Source organism: Ambystoma mexicanum, chromosome 3p (genome assembly GCF_040938575.1).
Source record: "Ambystoma mexicanum isolate Mex_15411 chromosome 3p, UKY_AmexF1_1, whole genome shotgun sequence".
Lineage (NCBI taxonomy): Eukaryota > Metazoa > Chordata > Amphibia > Caudata > Ambystomatidae > Ambystoma > Ambystoma mexicanum.
Genome location: NC_090925.1, coordinates 590,037,421 through 590,050,744, shown reverse-complemented (window position 1 = coordinate 590,050,744; position 13,324 = coordinate 590,037,421). Strand labels below are relative to the sequence as shown.

Sequence of the window (13,324 nt, the reverse complement as noted above, 5' to 3'; positions counted from 1 at the left end):
CTGACTTTTGCGTGGTCCGCGCACATCGGGATGCGGCTGCTGATTGGGTGGTGAGAAAACGTGAAATGTGTCGCTTTCCACGGAATGCCTGCCATTTTGGATTTGCTGACTTTTTTGGGGCCCGCGGATAGTGCAGCAAAAACATTTTAAAAAAGCCACATTGCACTTCTCAAACTTAACAATCCATCTCTGGGAGGTAGGGGGATGAGGATGGGATGGGATATGGCATAAGAAGCCAAAAAACAGGTTGTTTCACCCCTGACAGTCCGCAGACACTCCAGATGTCCTGGGGCAGTCCTGTAGTGCCCACGGACACTTCAGATCTCCTAGAAGATTTGTACCTATTTCTGCATTACAAGGTTGGGGAAAAGCAGTTTTTGGATGGTTTATAACTTTAGCGCCACTCAATAAAACTGCACGTACTTTTGCAGTTTTATTCTAGACCTAATCCTGAATGGTTTTGCAATGTTTTGTGGGATTCTGTCAAGAGGGGGCAAAATTGGAGGGGGTCCCAAAATATTGTAAAGGCATAAAAAATGTGGTGTCATTTGGCGAATCTGCACAACATTTGGCTAAATGATTTTCGATCTAGATATAAATGGTTTTCTAAAGTTTGGTGGGATTTTATCAATAGGGGGCGAAATTAGAGGGGAGTCTCAACATTTTTAGATGGCTTATAACTTTGTTGCTATTTGATGAATTTGGACAAATGTTTTGAGAAAGATTATAGACCCAACCTTCAATGTTTGTGTAAAGACTGAATGGATTTTGTCAAGTGGGGGCTAAGTTATATGACTATTGTATGTACATACATTTTGACACTTTTTAAAAAATAAAACATGGCGGATTTCGAGCAAACTCATGAGGAGCATTGGCAACGACATTAAAGCGTGGTTTTGCAAATGTGCCCGTGTTTTATTTTTTGACAAGTGTGATAATGTAGGTACAAAAAATAGTACTATACCTTTGGTGACTGAGGTATGGGCCGTGGGCAGTAGCCAGATTGTCTGAGTCATGGCATAAGGTCATGACGCGAACAATCTGGCTACTAGCCATGACTGCGAGGGACGTAAAATGGTGTTAAAGTGGCCATGTCCACCTGGGACCGGCTGTGCGGTAAGGTTATTTGAAAGTAGGATAGGTTTGAAAGGGAAAAAAAAGGTGCTCGTGGTAATATAGTCATAGGGTTCTGCAGGCTGCCATAGAAAGGGAAGAGAGGCTCTGTACGGAGGCCCGCCTTCTCTTTCCATGATGGACATCTTGGAAAAGGATTGTCCTTCCTTCCTACTGTAGGAAGAGAAATCTATTTTTTAGCACCCCGTCTTCCCGCTTTGGGAACGAGGGTTGCTAATGGCCTTTATCCCCCATTGCAGGGACTCAGTCCTCGTTATTTATTTATTTATTTATTTATAACACGCTAAAGCCTGCAGACATCAGGGCATACACACACACTTCGCTTGACCCGGTAACTTGGGCTGCCGGGCTGTTATCCCCTGTTGCGGACGTAAAATGGTGTTAAAGTGGCCATGTCCACCTGGGACCGGCTATGTGGTAAAGTTATTCGAAAGTAGGATAGGTTTGAAAGGGAAAATAAATGTGCTTGTGGTAATATGGTCATAGGGTTCTGCAGGCTGCCATAGAAAGGGAAGAGGGGCTCTGTACAGAGCACCACCTTCTCTTTCCATGGTGGCAATCTTGGAAAAGGATTGTCCTTCCTTCAGCGGCCCGCTGTAGGGAGAATTTTTTTTATCACCCCGGGTTCCCGCTTTGAGCATTTCACTTTGGTATCTTAAGCCTTTGGTACACTCCCAACAGTGGTAAAGAACTGCCACACCCATGATTCTCTCTGGGTGCTAGAGGTAGGCACTTCCTGTACCTCATCTTCTTGGTCCTCTTCATTGTCTTTGGAAGTATTGCGCTTTTTCAGTTTGTCGGTGAAAGTGGGAAGCCCCCATAAATGCAGTTATATCTCTTAATAAAGTCAATCAGGACACATCCCTGGACGGAATGAGACCAAGACCAAGTGCTGGTTATAATAAAAGACTTTATCTAAAATAGGGCAAGCAGAATCTACTCTGCTCACGCTGAGAGCGCTCTGTAGAAAACATGTTACAAATTGCTTGTATACAGCATTTTCGTCATCAAACATAGGGAAGGCCTAAGGGGCACATGTACAATTGGGATTGGTCACTGGGGGTGAACACCTATCGGTGCTATAGGGTTGAAGGGCTGTGGTTGGCTCAGGAACACGTGGTGTGGCGATGATGCTTCTTGGGTCAATCGGTCAGCTATGCTCATCGAATTGGTATGCAGAATCGGCAACTGTCGAGATGTTTCTTTATTAAATACAATTTGACATTTGCCCTTGTGGCCACACATTACCATTCATCTAATACCATAATCTGCTTAGTCCAGCGAACTCAGAGACTTGTGGGTTTAGGCACTTAGGAAAACATTTTTCTAATACATGTTAATTTATCACTGGGCATAGGTCAAGATACAGCTGTTAAATAAAGTGTTTGATCCATTGATCTTAACTGTGTGTTGATACAATACAAAAAATATTGACTAACGAGGTGAGACATTTGAGGTCACTGTGTGGTATGGAATGTCCATCTGACAAGCAACAAGAGGGCTCTAAATCTAAGGCTGGACTTACACATTAAAGGCTAGGTCACAAGAGGCACATACCATCATGGTCATAAGTTGTATTGTGAGGGTTAATGACCGGTTGTTTAAACATCATTAAATCCCTGCTAATCTGCTTTAACACTATGAAGGGTGGAGGAGAATCGAAACATCTTTGCGGTGTAGTTCTGCATTGCATGAAAAATCAGGGCATTCAGGAGTGGGTTTTATATAAAGGCCTTTTACATGTGTGGCTTATTACACTCAGTGATTCAGGTTCTGTGAATGCAGCCTTAACACATAGTGGGCCTCATTCCGAGTATGGTGGTAGTCATGGCGCTATTTGCGCCTTGACTACCTCCCATACCGGTACCGACTCCGACCTGGTTCAATGGGGAGTTACCGGTGTAGTCTGACCTTTGCGGGACCGGTAAGTCCCCATTGAAAAATCCATTCCCCATTCCCATTGAGCCCCATCGGGCTCAATGGGAATGGGGAAGTAGCTAATAATGGTACCGCAATTTGCGGTGCCGTTATTAGCTCTGAAGTCCCTTAACGGGTCCCGTCCATAACGCCTGGTCAGACCAGGCGTTAAAGGAGGGACCCGCTAAGGGACCTCGTAGTAGGGTGGTAAGGGATTACCGGCACCGGTCTTCCTAACGGTGCCCGGTATCCCCTACCGCCCTACTCGGAATGAGGCCCAGTGTCATAATACGAACATACTGGTTACTGTATTCATTGCTTTACACAATATAATGCATTTATATTGAACTTAAAAACGAGGTAGCTTTGTGCTGGCATGTACAGTATTATGTTTGGTTATGCATTTTGTTATTGCAATCCATTTCTATTAAACAACATTATACTACACATTAGCACACATCACACTTTTATAACTATGTTCTAACGTTATAGCTTTTGATCACACATGTATCATATGGTATACCAATATGCTTATTGTTCTACTACAGGTCTTACATTTTTGTAAAAACAATTAGCCACTTGTTCTAATCGCATTCAGGAAGACACTTGATTTTCTTCTATTGGGGCGCGATCAATTAAACATACTTGAGGGTCACTTCTAGCTGTTTGATCATGTGTTAGGAAATATGGGGATGGTATTCTTTATGGCCAGGGTCTGTGGGGTGTCCAGCAGGTTTATAGAGATGGACGACTTCTGTGCTGGGCCGTTCAGGGTCAATGAAGTAAGACGGAAGACAGAAGTTACAGTGAAAAGTTTTTTGCATTCTCGTGGCTAGTCTCTCATGAGAACCGAACAACTGCAGAGGTGGCACAGGGGAGGAGGTTGGGGGTGTAGCTTGCTCACTGTGTGTGCCTGGCTGGGAGAGCTGCAGGCCTGTGTTCTAAGTTCACAGCTGGCCTGCCAATATGAAATAACAAAATGGAGTCAGTAATCCACAAAATGAAGTCTTGTTCAACTCTGGGTATATGCTGTTTTAAGGGAGGTTTCTTAAGGGGGAGTTACAGTTCCGGGGCATGCTCACGCGGGTGCTCCGGGGCTGGGGCCCTGAACCCAAAGCAGCCAAACTGGGCTTGTAAAAAATGGAGGCGGGGTTCCAAGACCCTCTCCTCTCACGCATCGGTCCTCCAGCTGGTGGTGGTGGCGGCTCCTCTTGGGGAGGATGGAGGGCAATATCTGATGCCATTTTTAAGAGAAATAGCAGTTTTACTAATATTCTTCAAAGTATGTGCTTTGCACTGGATTGTCATTGGATAATGAGTAGGTATGGGTGTAGGAGCTGTGCAAGGGTACATTTTGAGCTTGAAAGTTCCTAGATCAGTCGAAAAATGCAGTTCCAAACAGTCTTCCAAGCATGGACCCAATTCTGAAGTGCAAATGCCTTCGCAGACACGTCATCATGCTGCGTGCGAGCGCATGTTCACGTGGCATTGTCCGGAAGGTCTGTGATGATATCAGATGTTTGCAGACGTCGACAGATGCAAAAACAGTGGAGAAAGTTGCAAAAAGTGTATAGAAGAGTTAAAAATGATGCTAGAAGATGGGAAATGGCAGAGTTTTAAGGTTAAACATTGTAAATTGGACAGAAGTGTTGCTATATTGGGGTAAGTATGACATTAGTAAGTTGTAGGACAATAGCATGCACTAGTAAAAACCCATGAAATTCAGTGAAGAAACTTTGTTAAAGGGACGTTATGTTTAAGTTGCACTGATAACAACCTATGAAATTCAATGAAAAAACTTTGTTAAAGGGACGTTATGGTTATAAGTAAAACCGAAAAACCTCAGAAATTTGCAAGTTGTGGTAAGCTAAGCAACCATAACTTGCGCCACCACTGTGCATTGCTAATACTAACACCCAGGACATCAAAGATGACATCACTGATGACATCACATATCTGGACCACTTGTTTTTGTTCACTGACCTATCTAGGCCAGGTGGTTTTTTATCTAGAAGTTAACCTTGTCATGTGTTCTTAAAGTATGGTCCGTATGGTTTAGTGTCAGCTGATGATGCACATACATGGGGAAAGAAGCAGGCCTCAAAAACATGTTTCATTTGTATACATGAACATAAACTTTAATGTTATTAACATGTTCTGATGATGCTGTTTCTTTCTTCCTTACTTTAGTTTCCCTGTATGTGCCTTTGATTTGTATGCATTGTGGTTCTTCATATGTTTTGTTTGTACTAGAAAAAGTGTAGTAAGTCTTGAATTGTTAGCTAGTTATTACATGTTTAACATTACTCAAAACTCGCATAAGCTAGTATTCATTATTGTACTTTCCAAAATTACAAGATTATAAATATTGTACTTCTATGATGCATGCTGCAGCCATTGCCTATGTTTATATAAGATTAGGTTCCTGTATTAACAATACTCAAATACAATGTTGTTTAGATGAGTACATTCATTAATCAATTAAGTAGTTCACGATAGGTCTCCCGATCATCTCTGACATCTTTTTACCGACATTATAAACACAACCCCTTGTAGGGACTTTTCATCACAATTAATTTCTAATGTGATGTCATCAGTGATGTCCTGGGTGTTAGTCTTAGCAGTGCAGGGTGGTGGCGCGAGTTATGGTTGCTTAGCTTACCGTAACTCACAAATTTCTGAGGTTTTTTCGATTTTCGATATTACTTGTAACCATAACGTCCCTTTAACAAAGTTTTTTCATTTTTCATTGAATATATATATTGTTATGAGCAAATAAAGGCCATATACAGTGTATAATGTAGATGGTACCTGTAGGCATAATTTTCTGCAGTTTAGTATTTTCTTACTTGTAATCTTCAGCAGGATTTGAACAGAAGCAACGTGTAATAATCATTGTCAGAATCTCAAAGGTTTGGTCTATTGATTCTTTTTTATTTCTCCCCCAGAGGTGACCTAACCCCTGATGAAGTGGTTAAGCTGGTTAATCAGGGATTACGAGAAGGAGAGAAAGATTTCAACATCAAAGCCAGGTCTATTCTCTGCTGTATGCGCCATATGCCAAGTAATGTATTTCAGCTCGTCTGCTGCCTTACTACCTCTTTAACAAAAGCCCTGAATGCTAAATTACAGAAATGATGATCAATTGAAATGATTTACTTGAGCTCGACATCCAGGTATTCACATTTTTAACATGAACACAGATCTTCCTTGTTCATACATGGGAAAAAATATCAGATAAGAAATATATTATTATTCATGTACATCTATTGTAGCATGTAATGTGCATGCAGATGTCCTATCATTTGAGTGTGCATGTAAAAGTGCAAAGAAAAGGGGTATTCTGGCAGCATATAATTTATTTATAATTCTCTAAGGATATCATTGCATTGGGCACTGTGCATGGGCACAGTCATCATTACCATGAAACCCGGTTTCCACTCTCAGCACCTCTTTTTCTACAATTCTGCATGGGGAGAATAAACATTATCGCCAGAAATGAGAATCGGGACTGCCCTCAAATGTCAGTGGAGGGACAACCATCCAGAAACGCTATTCTCGCATGCAAATCCTGAGGCTGTCTGAATGAGTATATATGCTTCAGAGTTGCAAACAGTGGAATGTTATGAAAGTGAAACGAGCACCAAGCGCTGAATTGTGTATTTAGTAATTCAAGTATACAACCCTTTTACCACAGGCATATTTGTCAAATATAAAGATGTTCGACATTCTTGTCATACCACAATTCTCTTTGATTTGATGAAAAGCAGGACAGAACCCTAATTGGTGCTATTTGTCCCTTTTGAAAGAGTACAATGGGTGCATGCTAGACTGCCCATTTTGTAATGATTATCTTCTATCAGAAAATATTGTATATTCTTTTTCTGGGTTTTGATACAGTGCTTTCTCCCAGTATGAAAGGTGCAATATTCTTATTATGACTACAATATGTACTGTAAGTGATCTTTAGAAATGAACATTTTAAAATGTTTATAAGCACCAATTTACAATGTTAGAATCATTAAATATTGTGCTTCTTTTATTTCTTAATTTGCAAAAAAACGTGCCCTGGGCTCCTTCGAGGTATCCATGTTTTTCTTGTGGTCGGTTGAGGTGGATGTAGCAAACACGCACCTCTCGCCCACAGAGACACAGAGTGTGAGCACGAGAGACAGCAAGAGCGAGAAAACATGAGCTAGACAGAGTGAGTTAGAGCTCAAGATTGGTATATGTGCACAAGCCACAGGTTTTTTTACAAAGTATTTTACAGCCCAGTTAAGCGTGACTCTCTATGTCAAGCATGCCACAATATGCCACTTCTGCCACTTAGCAACAGGGCAGAAACCTTACTTTGCCCTCGTAGAGATCTTTACAGTTTCCTGTTTCCGGCTGTTCATCCTAAATTCTGTGCGCCGTGCCAATGTTTCTGTGCATGGAACACCATTTTGTTTTGAAGTCATTTAAAGCAGCATCAGTGTTAGGAATGCAGTTATATCAGTCATTATCAAAGGATCTTCATCCGAAATGTAATTCTTTAAAAAGTGAGTGAATTGGCATGAGTCATGAGGCTCAAAGCTGGTAGCTAGCGTTAGAGTGACTATCGCTGAGACCTGTGCATTATCTGCATACCACTTCACCTCCTATGTAAGTTATTTTGGGCCAACTTAGTCCCTTTTTTCTGGTTAAGTTAATTATATTGTTTTTGACAAACCTGGTACTATTATGATTTCTTATATAGCGTCTGGGTGATTTTTGATGTGAGTGGTTTTTCAATCCGAAGTGAGTACTAGTGTATCCCCTGAAAAACAACAATGCAGAAAGCTTTGTATGCTGGTTTTAAAACTGCAGATGGAACAGGAAATGCTGTAGTGTTTTCTGCTTTCTAAATTGTACATTTTAGAACTTGGAAACTATGGCTCAAATACCGGCCTCCCCATTTGACACATTGGGCCTCATTACAAGTTTGGCTGTAGCCTTGCCGGCAAAACCATCAGGCTGCCGTCAAACTTGAGAATTTTTCCGGCGCCCAGGAATGGCCAATTACTGGGGTATTACAACCCCCGGCGGACTCGGTAATTGCCCATTCCCGGGCACCGGAAAATATTCTTCCCCATTCCCATATGAGCCTGATAGGGCTCAATGGGAATGGGGAAGCCAGATGCACCGGCAACGTTCGTGAATGGTGCCGGTGCATCTGACATGCTCTGCTTGCGGGTGCCATGCTCTGCTCGCAGGTGCCTGTACGCCCGCCAGGTCCGACTTGGCATGCGAAAAGGCACCCGCTAGCAGAACTTGTAGTTTGCCGGTCCGATAACTACGGTACCAGCAAGCTTACCAGTATCGTAGTTCCCGGACCAGCAAACTTGTGATGAGGCCCATTGAGTGGTGCAAGTTAAATGCAGCGGTATTACTGTATACCAGCGCATTACCGCAACGCCTAACTATGAGTTGGGTGGAAACTTGGAGCACAGCTGGAGATAAACCTGCCAACTTTCTGCCCAATTGCAGCAGAATTACTGCTGCAGTAATTCCAACAAAATGCCCTATGGAGTCCTATGAACTCGAAATTAATGGGGACTAACACCGCCACTGCCACTTGTAATCTGGCGCTAATCCTGCCAGACCAATTTGTGGTAATGGTAATTACGGTTGGTGGTATCTCTGCAGATTTACCGCTTAGCTACCACCAAACCAATAATGTGGCCCATTATGTCGTCTTTATTTGTTTTTATTTATTTATTTTCACATTTATTTACAGCACACAGATCCCATAGATATTTAGGTGCTAGTTTCATTGTGGATGGGTAGTTAATTTAAAACGTGCTTTTTTTTCTTCCCAAGTGTGGGTCTGGGTTTAGAACCTGTGTTTGCTCAGCGTGACCCACACGTGGCCACAGAGCTATCCTCCAGACATCCTGTGAGAATCCCCTTACCTCACAATAGATATTTACTCCAGATGGTGTTAGTATGTAAATGGAAGTTCTAAATACTTTCTTTGATAATGTAGTTGGACTTTGAAGGATAATTTATCATCATCATCATTTATGGTATACAAAGCAAATGCATATTTATTTTCCCCATCAAAAAGTGCCTCAGAAAACTGTACACTCTGTTTCTCTCTCTGTCTTCGCTCCCCCAGGACGAATTTTCACCAAACTTGGTGAGGTTTCGTCGAGTGGGGGGGCAAAGTTATAAGGGGGTCCCATAAAAAATGTGTTTTCCATAGACAGAATGGAAAACAATTGTGCTCACACCTACAGCATAAATCCATCGAGTCGTTTTTTTTAAAACAGGCAAAATGTAAGTCCCAAACCAAAAAATTAGTGATATCTAGGTCCGGTTTGGTCTGCGGACCGGCATCCAATTGGCCTAACGGGTGACGTGATGTCCGCAGACATCGGACTCGCCCCCTGATCGGATGGTGAAAAGCATGAAGTGTGTCTGGTGTCTGAATTTTGGAAACGCTGCCATGTTGGATTCGCGGACATCGGTCGGTGTCCGCAGACATTGCGGTAAAAACATATTAAAAAACATAACATTGCACTTGTCAAATTTATCAAACAATCTCTGGGAGGAGAGGGAGATAAGGATGGGATGGAATATGGCCGTAAGAAGTCATAAACTAGGGTTTTTCATCCCCAGATGTTCGGGGGCAGTCCTGTGAAGTTTGCGGACACTTCAGATGTTCGGGGGCATCTGTGCATAGTTCTGCATTACAGGGTTGGCGAAAAGCAGTTTTGGAATGCTTATAACCAGGGCATGAGGCTCGACCATGACCTCAGCCTCAACAAACCGTCCCCATTATCCACTGCACTTAGCCTGCATCCTGGTCCGGTGTCCACTATACCCTAATAATGTGACCAAAAGGCCTGTGCTCTTGGCTTGCAGCCATGGCCAGTGTCCCCAATCCATTGGGTATGGGCTTTGGCCATAAGCAAATCAGAGTAGATATTTGTCCTTGACAAGGGCCAAGCCCACTGCGCAGGCACCAAAGTTATATCACTATTTTTTGTACATACATTTTGACCTTTGGAAAAAATACAACGCAGGAAAGGTTTGCAAAAGCTTGCTTTCGGGTCCTTGTCAATGCTCCTTGCTCAAGTTTGCTGCAAATCCGTCCAGCACTTCAGGCTGTAGCCACAAGCAGAATTTTGTTCCCATTTAAGCCTATCCTAATTTGGAAAATTCTGGTTCCCCCAACAATATAGCCCCTTCTTGACAGATTCCCTCCACACTGTGCACAAACATTCAAAGTTGGGTCTATAATCCTTCTCAAAGCATTTGTGCAGATTAGTTATAGCATCTAAAAATGTTGGGATCCCTCTCTAAGTTTGCCCCCTCTTGACGAAATGGCACCAAGCTTTGCAACAACATTCAAAGTTAGGTGTATATTTATTTGCACGATTTGGTGCAGTTTCGTTGAACAGCGCCAAAGTTATAAGCCATTTTATCACTGTGTTTCACTGACCCTGTATTGCACACATATTAAGGGATGCCCTCAAACATTTGCTAAGTTTGGGAACATCACAGCAACGTCCACAAACATCTGAAATGTTTGCAGACATCTGGGATGTTTGCGGACATCTGAGAGGAAAAAGACACCAGATTTAGGGCTTTTTCTGAACATAGCCTAGTCCATCCTTATCACCGCTCATATCCCCAGAAATTGTTTCTCATTTGTTTGACAAGTGCAATGTTGTGTTTTTTAATATATTTTACTGTGATGTTCATGGACTGTAGGCGCAGTTTGTGAATCCAATATGGCATCTGTTTCAAATGTTTTAATGCACCTCACGTTTCTCAATCAGCAGTCGCGTACGATGTCCGTGAACGTTACGCGACTCAATGATTGGCTCAGCGGCATCCGTGAACCCTGAATCAGGAAGTAAGTCCACTGACTGGATCGAGATATGAAACTTATTTTGTACCTACCTTTTGGGCATTATTAAATAATCTACTGGGCGGACTAACACCAAATGTGCACAAGAGCGCTTACGGGACGAGGTTGCCGCTTCTAACGGAAGTTTGGTGCAAGTCCGTCCAGCAGTTTGGGCTGTAGCCGGAAGCAAAACATTTTTCCATTCGTGTCTATCCGGATTTCAAAAATGTTGGGAACCCCCTATAACTTTGCCCCCCATGACAAAATCGCACAAAACTTCACAAAATAATTCAGAGTTGGCTGTATACTTTATTCTGCAAAGTTCGAACTGCGCCAAAGTTAAAAGGTGCCCAAAACTGCGGATCCTATGGGTTGAGCAACTTAATCATGACTACAGGGTCGCTACCGCAGACCTTGTAATATGTATATGTATATATATTTTCAATGAAAAAACTTTACTTAAAGTTTAGTTAAGTTGACCAGATTTATTGCAACAACACCCCTGAAATTCAGCACGTGACTGGCTTAACTCAGTGCGTTCCCGCCTAATATGTTTCTTTTGGACACACTAGGAAGGCCGCAGCCACTATATCCTGTCTATATAGTATGTCGTTCCGACCCACTCGCCAGGGCCTACTGTATATTTTAAAACACTACCAGGACATTAGCCATGGCCTTCAGCCGTGTCCAGTGTACAGTACATGTTCCCCCACTATGTTTCTTTTGGACCCAGTAGGTGGCCATAGCCTTTGGCTGTGGCCACTATACATGACTTTCGGGCCCAGTAGCCAGGGCCTTCAGTCCTGGCTTGTAAGCATGAACTTTGGCCATGCCCCTGTATATTTTATAACACTACTGGGCCACTAAAACACTACTGGGCCTTTGGCCGTGTCCATTGTGCCTGTTCCCTCAATATGTTTCTTTGGGACCCACTAAGTGGCCACGGACTTCGTCAATGGCCATTATACATGCCTTTCAACCCACTAGCCGGGGCTGATACACCCATTACCCCCCACCTCACTGTAGCTGCAAACTTCCAATGTTTTCAACCTTCTCTTTTAAAAAAATCTTTTTCTCATAATCACGGTCATAGTGGTAATGTACTACAAATAACTGTGGTTATCTGTTGGCACCCACAGATAACCGCGGTTTTCCTTAAAATGCGCACAAAGTCCCAAACTCTTCCTTGTCCTCCCAGGCCCTCACCAAGTGCCCCATCTACTTGTCAGGCTTCCCCAACTCCCCTCATGTCCTCTTTCCCTCCTCGCTGACCCTCTCACATTCCGTCCAACACTTGTCATTTCGTGTGTCACACTTTCATTCCCAATTGAATTATCTCGCCGAATAGCCACGGTTAGGAGAAAACGTTTAAGCTCTGAACTTGGTCCCTAGCACCCCCAACACCCCAATTTCACATGTCCTCTTTCCCTCTCCCCGCCTCCTGCCTGATACAATTTCATTGTTTTTGCCCCTCCAAATGGCATTTTTTTCATTTTCCTTGTTTGGCTAGTCGCGGATATTCCTGTAGTAAACGCAGCTATCTCTTGAATAGAACAAAAAAAACAAATTTGCGTCTTTTCATTTATGAAACAAAAAGCACCATGGGAGATATAGCTATAATTTTGGGAGAAAGGGGCACCCCCATCTCTGTCAAATATTGAAAAAACTACTGTACGCAATAACCCCCTCCCTGAAATCGAGGCAACACTCCATGCCCAAGTTGTTTCGTCCCTGGCCAATTCCGTTCAGCAGTTGTTGTTGTGCGCGGCGCAGAAATTGGGACTTTTTCTCTGTGGGGAGATGAATGTGGACTAGGCCGAAACAGCGTTTCTTAATTTTCTTAATAACGTTTTTATTTTTTAACTGATCTTTCCCATGTTGGTTTGCAGAATTTCAGCCAAATCCGTCATGTGAGTTAAAAGTTATTAGCAATTCATCTTTCGGGTTTGCTATGTATACCGATACACAACTATACTGCGGCGACCCTCGCACTATAATACACATATAGATGTACACTGACATGGGAGCAACTTCTTTCTAAATCTTGGATGCGAGCAGAAAAAAATGTATTGCATCAACTCAAAAATATATGCATGCAAATGCAGCATGCCCTTGTTTTGGAAATATCAGTTCATGAAACATATTTGTTCAAGCAGCAGTAACAGGCTTCCATGTCTTTCCGCTGACGGCCCGATGTTTATTTAAGAAATGTATATTTGGTTAAGAGGGACATACGTTTGCACGTGCAGACAAATCCATCTGTGTTTCTTCTGCTGACAGACATAGATTGGGCGGATCTTGCAAATACACATCTAACAAGTGTTTTGTCCACAGAGAGAGAAGTAGAGACCAAAGGCCCAATTCAAGGAATATTTGTCTGGTGCAAAGTGAATT

At 42.6% G+C, this 13,324-nt stretch overlaps 1 protein-coding gene across 1 annotated transcript in view; it reads left to right on the top strand.

Annotated features, from left to right (window-relative positions):
• The window catches only part of LOC138580641 (adenosine deaminase-like), a 540,146-nt gene that overhangs the window by 314,644 nt on the left and 212,178 nt on the right, over positions 1 to 13,324 (top strand). The window contains exon 5 of the mRNA XM_069651342.1: positions 6,000 to 6,115. Within this exon, the coding sequence (XP_069507443.1) occupies positions 6,000 to 6,115 (116 nt within the window). The remainder of the gene's footprint in view (positions 1 to 5,999; positions 6,116 to 13,324) is intronic.